Source organism: Euprymna scolopes, chromosome 27 (assembly GCF_053919585.1).
Source record: "Euprymna scolopes isolate OS-2025 chromosome 27, ASM5391958v1, whole genome shotgun sequence".
Taxonomy (NCBI): Eukaryota; Metazoa; Mollusca; class Cephalopoda; order Sepiida; family Sepiolidae; genus Euprymna; species Euprymna scolopes.
In genome coordinates, this window is record NC_136508.1 from 74,944,396 (window position 1) to 74,957,974 (window position 13,579).

A 13,579-nucleotide genomic window follows, 5' to 3' on the forward strand; every position below is an offset into this window, starting at 1 on the left:
AAATTCTGAAAAAAAAATTTTACGAAATATATGATAAAAATACGCAGGAGTCTCATGTTTTATTTAAATAGCATAGTTGAAAAGAAGATAGTCACTTTTATTCGGTTTGTATATTCTCACAATATCATTTGTCATGCAATTAACGACAGTAGAGTTTAAATGCTGTATTTCTTCCACTTTAAAGGTAAATCTTACTGGAACTTTTAAATATCGACGAAAACGCTTAATCATAAATGATTAATAAATAGTTCGTGTGAATGTAATTATTAGATAAATGAACCTCAAGAGAAGCCGACGCGCAATGCACTCATGATAACGATATTGCAATTTAACTATTAAAACGTATGCTGATTTCCAAACTGTTGCATTATAGAACACTAGCGGGGGTACTCGGCATTACCGGGGTGTAGTGAGGTGGGGAGTAAATTAAAACAAAATGGAAAATAAAGAATAAGCGATCGTAATAACCAAGTTTTAATATTATAAAAAAAACAGCAAAATAAAGAATAAGCGAACGATGTTAAAACTTAATAATAAAATCGGAAAAACAAAAAAATAGCGAACGTAATGCAAAACAATAAAGAAACGAAATATGCTAAAACATCTTTAAAAAATCGGGGGAAAATTTTTTTTTTTAAATAGCGATCATGATGGAAAAGTAAAAAAAAAAAGAACGAAAAATGGCATAAATAATCAGGTTTCAATATTTAAAATTTAAAAATCGAAAAAAAATTATATCTGACATCTCAGCTTGAAAGTGTAATCTTAAGATAACGACGCTGCTACTATGACGACTGGTTTATGACCGCGTGAGGAAATTATGTTGTTTTTTTTATATTTAAATTAATTCAAGAAAAGACGTTTTTGCGCATGCGTGTTTGGCTAAATTGTCATGAAGGAACGTTTCTATTTGTTTTGTTTTGCTTGTTTCTGCTACCCCTTCTTATAAAAACGTTCTTAGTTGAGGGGGGGGGGATTTATTTTTTCATAAAAATCGTCTGTCGAAAGTGTTTGCGAGACATACATACATACATACATACATATATACATCCACACATTTAAACAGACAGATGAGATGTTGTATCATAGATAGCTTATAAACTAGAAGGCGGTATTTCAATACTAACTTTGTTCAAAGAACTATTTTTTACATTGTATTCGTTACTTTTTATACAATTCGGCTATCAAATTAAATTAGTTATGCTAAATTTTATCGCATAAAAATAATAGTTTGCTTTAGTTTTTTTTAAACACTATCACGTAATATACTTTGTACACATGTCTTATTTTATTAGGTTTTCAAAAAATATTTATTTTTATTACATTTCCAAATAATAATTTTCTAGATATATTATTTATGCAACTGTTGATGTTCTGGTTACAACTACATTCAGTATATTGTTCCTTCTTTTAGCATCGATTTTCATGGAATTATTGGCATCGCTGTAAATAGTTCAAAATGCATTATTTTTTTTACATAGGAATCACAACTTATCAAGCCCCAGAGACCATTCGAGGTTAAGGGTTAAGAGTGTACAGTAGTCAATTGGACAATATAGTAACCGTTAGTAATGGAAATTCGGTAAATTTGTTAACAAGTGGAACGGCTCATCAAGAACTTGCTTACGTTGGACTTGAAGACAATCAGATTGTAGTCAGCTGGAAAGCAGGAAAACGGAAGACAGTTCCACAGGCGTGTAGTTCTAAGAAAGAAGCTTTGTTCATGGAATCTACGTTTAGATTTAGGCACAGATAGAGAGTGGGGGGATTATTGATACTGTTTTCAGCTAGACAAGCGTTTCTTGTGAGAGTTTGGCGAGAGGGGAGCATAGATTGAAGTTGAGCACTTGCAATGAAAATAACATTTTGATAATTAACATGCTTACATTATACGCACATACGAATAGCATAACGACAGATACGCAATATTCACATATTTCATCATTAAAATTAAGAACAAATTATGATATTGCCAACTAATGAAATTATTCTTACGTAAACCAGCATATTTTCTTTTGTATTTTCATTAAGCAAATTCTATAAATTATACTTGTATGGCAAACATTTGAAGTTAGATTTTACAATTTTTTTAGTGTGTAACGTATAGATTTTTAAAGGGTTAAAATACCCGTGATTTAACGCGAGATTATAATTATAACTTTTGTTTACATGCGTGACATTACGGAATACATTCTATTATTGAGAATTAACGTATTGCGGTGTCTGCTAACTAAATGTCGATGACATTACATAGTAGTAGTCCGGCTATACTTTCGCAGCCTACTGTGTTTTATTTAAAACTGGCAGGGGTGCCCGGCGTTGCACGGGTGTTTAGGTAGTGTAGTAAGGATTCCCGGGGATCTCAAAACAACAGTACCGGAGGTGACAGGGTGTGTTTAGGTGGTGTACTAAGGAACCCCGGGGTGTACAAAAGGGGTAGTAGCGAGGGAATCAAAACTACAGTAGGCAGACGTGTTAAAAAATTTTTTAAGTGGTAGGAGGTATATAGGCAGGCTCGAACACGTAACGCGATGGAGTAAAAAAAGGTGACGTCTTAGCTGGTGTCTCTATCGCCCGAGCGAGAGTTCGGAACGTTGAAATTAAGCGTAGTCAATCCAAGCGATACGATGAGTTTCGAAAATGGCAACGCAAAACCGCCCCCCCTGGTAGAAAACTGTCTTGTTTAGAATGAAGGAATTAATTTTGGGGCCGAATATTTTATATTCGTTGACTGAAGGATCTAAGTTTATAACGACACCAGTTTTGTCACGTTCCGACGCGTCTGTCAAAAGTTTTTGGCAGAGGTACAAACACACACACAAACACACACACGAACACACATACAAACACACACATAGAAACACGTACACGCAGACACTTTTTGCCTTTTATATTATAGATGAATCACGTCTCCAAACTCAATGGCTGATAATCATCCACAGCCTTAATACATTCTTTTTGACGTATGAGTTACTAGGGGTGTGTTATCAATAAAAAAATGGCGATATTTGCACATACAAAAGTATGATCGTAAAAATTACAACTTGAACAGCATAGGAGAGTTACATTTCCTTCACTGTGACCAACTTAGTAGTAATTTGCACCCAAATCTATTTTGAAAACAATAAGTAAGGCATGATTATTGCTTAAAACTATGTCTTTGCGGATTCAGATTTCAGCTACTGGAGGGAACATGATGGTATAAAAGTGAGACTCACCTAAAACCTTTAAGAGATTACATCGGCCACAACATAACGTCTTCCAGTATTCAAATACTAATTATTTTAATCAATTGTTGAGCTTTCACTTCAATTTAGAGTAGCATTACTAATTTAAGTTGGTAGCCACGTTATAAAAGTTAAACTTTTATAATGTGGACAATCCACCAGCAATTTGAAAACACACCATTTAAACAAACGCAGACAACACGATTTTAGCCCGCCTTACGCGATTTCCAAGTGAATATCCGCTTCCGGTCCAGACGAGCCGTTCGATTTTCTTTTTCATCTCAGACTTTCATCGTCGTTATCGCTCACATCCGGAAATACATGCGCACATCGCTAACAACGCCTCCAGATATTTTAAATACGAGACAATTTCGCCCTTTTGTCATATTGACTGTTTCCTCACGAACTGATTCGAAACTGTAAAAGAAAACTACTTTGTTTTATGTTTTCTTGTATTCGTTGAGAGGAAACTTTATTTCACCTCGGGTTTTATGAAAGATAGAGAATAGAGTGAAAGCATAAAAAGAAATGGACATATAGCCTAAGTTTTACAATAAAGTATATGCCCATATATATTCCTGGACATATATATATATATATATATATATATATATATATATATATATATATAAATATATATATAAATATATATATATATGACGAGTTCTCACGAGAATGAAACGCGGATATTCTGTGTAGCTTAGTCACCATATATAGTTTATAAGTTAATCTACATATATATGTATGTAATGTATGTATGTATGTATGTATATATATATATATATATATATATATATATATATATATATATACATATATATATATATACATACATATACATTACATAACAACACACATATATATACATACATATATATTTTTGGGGTACTCTATGACCATTCTGAAAGAAACCCAATCTACAGTAGATTCTTTATTGATCAATAATCCAGAATTGATTGTGGATCGTTGAGAATGATGGCATTGTCTGCTGCGAGATATATTCCAGTTGAGGTTCTGATATGGTCAAAAATGTCTTTTACATCAGCATAGAAATTTCTAAGCTCGCGTGTTTCCACAAAATTCTCGACTTCTTAAGCTTTCATAAAATATATAGTAAGTTATAAAATATATAGACTGATTAGGCTACACAGCATATCCGCGTTTCATTCTCGTGAGAACTCGTCATATATATATATATATATATATATATATATATATATATATATATATATATGGCATATTTTATTAAATAAAATAGAGGTTTTTGTTGTGTATCAATTCTATTTTTGACCATTACCAACTTCCGCATAACAGTCTTCACTTCTGGCGGGGACTGGCTGATGTAATAACTATATTTATCATACGTCCGAGCACTTTCCAATCCTTCAGGGTTCATCGTCAGGGATAAATTAATCTAACATGGGTTGAACAATTTAGAAAGTTCATTTTTTTCTCTTCGTTTGTTAATTGTTTATTCTTTTTTTTCAATTGATTTACATTAGTTAATTATTCATCCTTGTTTTTTTCCTATTCGTTAAAATTAATAGCATCCTGAAATGTTTGCAAAGCTATTAAAATAAATAACTCTACAAACACCTCATCATGTTCTTGTCCTTTGTCCCAATTCAGAAAAATTTTAGTTGACAACACCGCTATACTTGAACAAACTAATAATAAACAGAAAACTTGAAATACTAGAAGCATTACCTATAAAATCTAAAAAACAAAAACAAAAAAAAACTATTAATAAAATAAACTTTAGCAATAGTAATAACACCCTGAAATGTTTGTAAAGTATTTTTTTTTAATTATTGCATCAGCCAGTCCCCGTCAGAAGTGAAGACTGTTATGAGGAAGTTGGAAAGGATCGGAAATAGAATTAATAGAATAAAAACGTCCACTTTATTTAATAAAATATGCCATAAGGTAAAAATGCAGCCTTAATATACATATAAATATATATGATTATATATATATATATATATGTGTGTATGTGTGTAAACATATATTTATATATACATATAATACACACATATATCATTCAAACAGGTAGTGCTTTATATATGTGGTTAAGTGGCAGTTTTAGTATTTAGTACTGCTTTAAAGCTTTACCGCTCAATCATTTCACGACCAAATTTCAAACAATTATTACAGTTTATAGATCACCTCATCAATATTGTGAAAAAATATTTTCGATTTTCGTCCAGTAAAACAAAATTATGATGAATATTTTGGTGTTCAAAATCGTTAAAATCTGTAAGGAGATGAGCGACGAATTTTATGACTGGTTTCACCGACTAGTGTTGCTTCTAATTCACCGCTCTCGCAAAAAGGGAAGTGAAACAGAGAAAATGAAAGCAGACGAGTGCTGCACATTGTTTTACATATGTGTATATTATGTGTATGGGGATTAAAAAAAGACTGAACTTAAACAAACAACAAGTGAATTTTCTGAAAGCCTGAAAAACTCATGGATTACAATAGAAAAATGCGAGCATAAAAAGTAATAAGGTTAAGCGTAAACATGGAAAAAAGAACAAGATATTCTAGTAAAAAATATCATAAATTTGTAACTTAAAATATTGCATCATTAAGATGTATTTTAATTCAATTTAATATTGTATAATCAATTCTTAATGCTGTAATATTTTAAGTTATAAATTCATTATATTTTTTACTAGAATATCTTGTCCTTTTCTTTTCCATGTTTAAGTTTAACTATATTACTTTTCATGCTCGCATTTTTATTGTAATATATATATATATATATATATATATATATATATATATATATATATATATATATATATATATATAATATTCTATGTTTCCACATTTAAGGTTATAAAGTCATGTAATATATACCCGATGTGTTAATTTTCAGTATTTACTTAAACAGTTCTTAATATAAAAGTTGGTCGAGGTAGTAACTTATGAAAATATAGTTAAAGTAATTAAGCTACACAAACGCTGAATCGTTTCATCGTCTGCAAGAAATTAGTATTACCTGGTGCTTTTGTATAGACGTACAGTTTATGTTAGCTCACTAATTAATCAGCTTTATTATTATTATTATTATTATTATTATTATTATTATTATTATTATTATTATTATCATTGTTGTTGTTTTTGTTGTTGTTATTATTCATCGCTATTGGTTAATGTTTCCAATAGCTGTTATTATTGTCTCTGAGACAAATGTTCAGAAAATTGTTACTTTTTCTTCTTTTGTTCTTTTTGTTTTGTAGCTGTACCGCTTGGTTTTTGTGAATGCGTCGAATTAATAGGGGGAGCTTATTTTAAGATGTCGTCGGCGGTCGATTTATCGCATCCGAGAATTTCAATTTCCTCTTCTTATAGTGTTTAGTTTGTAGATGGTTTCCCGGACAAATTTGCGTGAGCAGAGAATGGAGGCAACAGTTGGAGAGAGGGGGGGATGTTTTGCTCGTTTTTTTTGGGGGGGGGTCCTGTTTGTTTGTTTGGGTTGCCGCTTAATCTCTACCAAGCTTCTTTCTATTTCATATCCTGTTATACCGGATATGATTGATCGGCGCCACCGGTGATGGTCCTGCAATGTTGTTTTCTGGGCGTGAATGTCAAACCAGAATAGTTTTGAGTTGGTCGTTACATCGTTGTTGAGAGCCACCAAGGGTATTTATTCCTGCGACTAGGTCTGGTGATGTCAAGGGAGCCTGCTCTCATTAATTCTTGAACGTTCCCCACCTAAGGGAGGCTGTTCCTTATCATGGTGGCCACAATACTGCAGTTTTTGTTCTCTCAAGAACGCTTGCGCTGATTATGTCGTCATACCATTTAACATTTAATATATCTCGAAGCTTTTGCTATAGGAATATTTCTAATATAGTAAAGTCACGTAGGTACAGAGTCTAGATTTCACACGCATACAAACGCATAAGTATAAAAAACCACGTTGTACATCATGAGCTTTATTTTTATTATGCGATATTTATTTTTGAAGGTGCGCTTTATTAGTTTGTCGAATGCTCCGAAGGAGAAGCCGATCTGGTTTTTAATTTCTTTCTCAATTAAACACTTGATATTATAAATCTAAGATATAGAAAATAATATACTTGCTCAAGAGTGGTGTAATTTAAGTAAATATTTATGTTGTGTAAGATGATGGTGGGTGCTTGCTGTACTTGGACATTCGTTTTTTTTCAGTGAGTCCAAAGTAGAGATAGACTGCTATAAAGTTGTTTACATATCTTTGGATGCCTTCGTTGAAGTGTCAAAAGACTGGAATGTTACCTGTGTAGTATAGTTCTGTGATAAGTTGGAAGTCCACAAAACTTTTAAATTTTCCATCGTAACGATACCTGATATCTACGGTCGGGTTATCCGGTAAATGTTCATGCAACATAACAACAATATACAAGGAAAAAGATTTCAACCTTGTTGTAGTCAATCCTCTTGATTTATTGTCCTAGTGCGACACATACCCTATAATGCAATCATGCAGTGACTGGATGAATTCTACAAAGTTATTTGAGAATCCAAATTGCCTCTATTGTAACGCTATCGAATGCTTTTTGTAGGTCAGAAAATAAAAATGAGGTTTATCCTCTGCGCGACTCTTCTCGTGCAGCTGTCTAACGCAGAGAATCACTTCGTTCGTGCCCTCGAAGCACGGGATCCGCATCGAGATTATGGTAAAACGATTCTGTTACATTCAGCAAACGATTTTTTACTCATGATGGACAAAAGAGCAATTCCTACGGTAATTACCACATGATTTTCGATCAAGGTTTTTGAAGTACTTGGCCAACCGAATTTCTTCATTATTTTCCACAGACCATCCCGACTGACTGTGTCACATGCGTTGGCTAAGTCGATAAAGGTTGTCTAAATATCTCGGTGCTGTTCGATGCATTTGTCTTGAAGCTGACGGGCGGCAAAGATCATATCAGTGGTCTCCCGACCGGCGTGGAAACCACATTGACTCTCAATGCTATTTGACGCTTTCAGCGACCAGTCACCAAGCATCAACATTAAATCAGAACAGACAGAAAGCTGATTAACCCAGGGAGACTGCAGGTTGTGACAAAGGTGAAGGAAGTAGTGCTGAGTGACTTTCTTTTTGCTGATGATTGCGCCCTCAATGCCAGCAACGAACGAGATGAACAAATTCTCCGCAGCCTGTGACAACTTCAGCCTCACAATTAGCACCAAGAAGACCGAAGTTATGTTCCAACCAGCTCCCAGAAATCTGTATCATGAGCCAAGTATCTCAGTCAAGAGACAGAACCTTCAAGCGGTTGAGACCTTCACCTATCTGGGCAGCACTCTATCTCGGACAGCCACAACCAATCTCGAAATCAACAACAGAATCGCCAAGGCAAGCAGCGCGTTCGAGAGACTCAGAAGCAAAGTCTGGGAAAGGAGAGGAATCAGCATTGACACCAAGCTGAAGGTTTACAGAGCAGTTGTCCTCACCATATTGTTCTATGGCTCAGAAACCTGGATTACCTACAGAAGGCACGAAAAAACGTTGAACCACTTCCACCTGCGATGTATCCGAAATCTCTTCCATATCAGATGGCAAGACAGTCCTTGATACAGAGGTCCTGAAAAGTGCTACTCTTCCCAGTATAACTACTACCATTCGAAAGACCCAACTGAGATGGGCAGGTCATGTCTCCCGCATGCCAGATGAAAGAATCTCAAAACAACTCCTGTATGGCGAGCTGTGCCAAGGAAAACGTACAGTCGGAGCACCAAGAAAACGCTTTAACGACAACCTCAAAGTCTCCCTCAAAGACTTCAACATCAGTACCGAGTCCTGGAAATCGCTTGCATCAGAAAGACCTCATTGGCGTCATCTCATCAACAAAGGAGCTGAAAAGGCTGAAGAGAGAAGAACCCCCAAAGTAGAACAGAAGCGTACAACCCGCAAAGCCAGAGCAACAAGCTCTGTTACCACAACACCTGCTCACCACTGTCCAGCTGGTGAGAGAGCCTTCCATGCCCGGGTCGGCCTTATAAGTCATCTCCGGAAGCACAAAACAATACTTCTACTCACTGATGCCACAGTCATCTTCGACTTCGAAGGACGAAAACACATGATTATTACTGCATATGTCAAATATTTTAGGACTTTACGTTCTTCTCACATCTTAACGATAAGAGTGAACAATCTTCCTGGAAACTTTTGTCCGCCTTGTAGGTATAAGCTCCAAATAGATATTATCATTCCAGTGGGCTTTATCTACTTTTATTTGCTTCATGCCAAACTTTAACTTTTTGGGGTACTCTGGGACCATTCTGAAAGAACCCTCAACAGCAGATTCTTTATTGATCAATAATCCAGAATTGATTGTGGATCGTCTGCTGCGAGATATATTCCAATTGAGGTTCTGATATGGTCAAAAATGTATTTTACATCAGCATAGAAATTTCTAAGCTCGCGTGTTTCCACAAAATTCTCGACTTCTTAAGCTTTCATCTGCCACCATTTGTTTACTAGCGCCTGTAATCTTTATTGAACTTTCTTCTTTTTGTTTCTTTTTTTGGGGGGGGATTCCTGAAAATGTTGTTCTTATGCGTGTTTTGATGGTTTTGTTTATGTGTGCTGCGAGTATTTATCTTCTCTTGAATGAGTAGATTAATTTCAGTACTGTTTTCATAAAACCAGTATTGACCTTTCTTTTATTTGAAACCAAGTGTGACTGTTGCTGACTCGTTAATGATCAAAATGATTGGCAACCATTCCTTTTCCAGGTCATGAGAATTGATTGTATTTGTGCGATGGTTTTTGTTGGGTGGTTTTGTTAGATGGTTTTGTTGGAAGGGTTTGTTGGGTGGTTTGTTGATATTCTGCTTTTACATATTGTATGTGATAGTTTGAGATGTATTTTTTTCGAAGTTGTTGCTTTAGGTCAAATTGTAGTATATTTAGCACGTGTGATGACGAAACGGCGGTTAGTCGAACGATCAGCTGCATTAAATGCTGATATCCTTCTAATCCTTCTGGCAAACGATAGCATTGTCAAGAAGGGTACGGACGTTTCCACGTAGACTTAAATCTATTTAGGAGTATAATTGAGTGTTGGCAATATGTAGTTTATATTCTGAGCAAAGTCTTAACCATAGAAAACTGTTTCCATTGCATTTACTAAGTCCATGCTTCCCAATGACAGTTCCAGCGTCAATAATCTTTGTCCACCCTCGCGTTTATTCGCCGAATAGCATTAGTTTATCGTGTGGTGAGACTCTGGTTATGAAATTGCCAAGCTGCTGATATAATATTCGTTTTACTTTATTGACGGCGTCTAGGGTTTGCGTTTATGCCGAGATGACAATACGGAAGTTATTAAAACGCAGTGGGACACTAAAAGTCATGTCTCTCATTTATGACCGATGGTATTCACTGAAGGTCACTACGATACGTTAGAATCTTCTACTACTCCAAGACCCTCTAGCATTTAGTCTGGCACACGGAGGTTATCGTTATTTTCATGGCAAATGCTTGTCTGAGCTCAAATCTCTGGTCCCCTCTCTCCAATCTTTCACGAAAAACGCCAGTCTGGGTTAAATCACTGTCAGTAATTCCCCCATTCTTTATCGGTGACTAAATCCAAGCGTAGATTCCATGAGCAGAGCTTCTTTCTTAGAAATGAACGACTGTGGAACTCTGTTCCGTTTGCCTGTTTCTTCGCCTGACTACAACTTGAATATCTTCAAGTCCAACATAAACAAATTCCTGACTAATCGCCCCCTTAAGTAAGACACTTTATCAAATCTCTAATACTACCGATTACGACGATACTATCCCATTAATTACTGTACACGCAATAACCCTTATCCCCGAGTGGCTTTCGGGCCTTGAAAAATGGTGATATCCATGTAAAAAAAAATCCCTGTGTGGCAATAGGGAGGAATATCAGTAGTCTTAAGAATGAGAGGCTAACTGTACTGACAGGGAAGACTTCTTCATTGCACTTCATTTTGACCGAAAGGGAAGCCAGCAGCGGTAGTTAGAAGTGAGACGGCATGAAAGCAAGCACTTCGCATTAACACTTCTACACTAGACGCTTCACAGATTAAAAGCACATACACACACCTTTTAACACGTATATATATATACACGTATATATATATATATATATATATATATATATATATATACTGTAGAAAATAGCTAACGAAAATATTAATTAAAAATTTCTGTACCCCATAGGGTTTTGACATTAAAAATCCAAAAATTCTATACGGCTTTAAAAGTTACAAAAAAGTGCGTCTAGGTATGACTTATTTTCCTTATTTATTTTATTATACAAAATTGTTTCCGAATTTTTGGTGAGTATGAACTTTATCTTTATACTCAACGAATTTTTGAACAACAGACATGATTTTTTCAATATAGGATATTCAGTCATATGAGAAACTTTTTTAATCCGTGTGCAACAGGAAAAAAATGGCTGCTAACGGGTCAAAATTGAGAAAACGTTACGTGGGACTCATCGGATTTTTGTGTGCTAACTGTTTCACGAACCTGCATGCGTGAATAGTCCACATTACAGATTACGTATATTAAGAATAAGTAATTTGAAAAAAAAACCTTTTTACTGATGGTTCCTCGCTAGCCTAATGGTGATAGTATTTATAGTATTTGACTCACTTGCTTTAGGTTTTGTATATATATATATATATATATATATATATATATATATATTTTACACAGTAATCACCACTTATCAAGGCCCGGAAGCCACTCAGGGATAAGGGTTATTGCAAGTACATTACGTTAGTGAGGAGATTTGATGAAGTGTTTACTTAAGGGGGCGGTTCATTAGGAATTTGTTAACATTAGACTTGAAGACATCCAAGTTGTAGTCAGGAGGGAAGCAGGCAGACGGAACAGAGTTCCACAGGTGTGCAGTTCTAAGAAAGAAGCTTTGTTCATGAAATCCGCGTTTTGATTTAGGCACAGATATAGAGTGGGGGAAATTTTTCACAGTGGATTCAGCTATATATATATTACATTTTGAAATCACAGATATATTTATTTTATTGCTGGTATGATACGGCTTACATGTGTTTGTTGAATGGTAGAAATCCACCAAAAACCGAACCGGAGATCCACATAAGAAAATATAATTTTTCCTTGGATTGAAAATGACAAAATGTTTTTATATTATAATACAGATTTAAATGAATAAAGGCCTAATATATATTTGATGCTTATATTAATCTGTAGACAATAATGAACACGTAACTGTAAAGAATAAACATTTGGTTAGATCAGCAAATAAATAAAATAAAATGCTAAAAGCTTAAGTTACACCTAGAAAATAAACAATACTTATACGAATCGATTTACTTACATATGAGATTTTAGGTAAGTTTCTCCTAGGTCTATGCAATTTTCACCCTAGTATGCAAATATATTTTGCATACAGACCTTAGAGCATTTACTTAAATTGTCGTGAGAAAATAGATTTCAGGCTGCAAGGTTGGTTGAATTTTAAGTTGTAAATTGAATTAGATGTTTTTCTCCAAGCTAAGTACAGATTCTGTTGTATTGTACCACTGCAAGAACTTTGACACCAGGATCGGAAAGTGGGATTAAAAAGTCAGCGCTCTCCGGTGATAGGGCACTAGGACCTTGAAAATGCATGGGCAGCCCCCACGGCATTTCTCGGTGACGGCGACTCAGCGATTAGCTATAAACTGACTCTTTCTCAAGGAAAGATGATAAAGCCTGGGAAAGGTGACCTCCTAGAATTGCACAGAACTAAACTCCCATGGAAAAATCAACAGGGATCGGATCATTACGGGAATGGCTCAATCTCTGCTGATTGCGGTGGCCGAGGATAAAATCCCTACATAGAGGAAATTAAAAAGTTGTACAATAATAATACTAGTATGTACATTTACTTGTTAATGATAATTGCATTTTATAAGTTGTTAGAACCTGTTTTAAAGTTCGGCATAGGTTTTAAACGTTTCTTCGTTAAATACAAACTGATATGCATGTAAGTGTGAATTTGTAAAAATTGGTTTGGAATTGACCATGGAGAGAATGAAACATGTCTCGGTTTTAATGTGTCTTTGAGGCTCATGTGCATGCATCAGTGTGTTTTGCGTTTTTTACTGAATATGTTATCAAGATTTTTTTCAATTCGGATTTCCAAGACGATGCTCCGAAAATTAATGTTCTTCTCACGAAATAGAATGTGTCTTTAAGTTATATTTTTTACTTATTTAAATTTAAAAAAAAAAAACGTTTACAAGTGTTTTTGATATAAATGTACATAAGAATACTTTGATAAGTATGTTTAACTTATATAGGGATGGTATAATAAAATTGTGCGGTCTGCGTTCGCGCCTGA

General features: G+C 34.8%; 1 protein-coding gene across 1 annotated transcript; it reads left to right on the forward strand.

Annotated features, from left to right (window-relative positions):
* The first annotated feature begins 8,346 nt into the window (after positions 1-8,346).
* LOC145248720 (uncharacterized) lies at positions 8,347-8,802 on the forward strand. The gene has a single exon (XM_080110370.1). It carries the CDS (start codon positions 8,347-8,349, stop codon positions 8,800-8,802), a length of 456 nt encoding a protein of 151 aa, XP_079966496.1.
* The last annotated feature ends 4,777 nt before the right edge of the window (positions 8,803-13,579 follow it).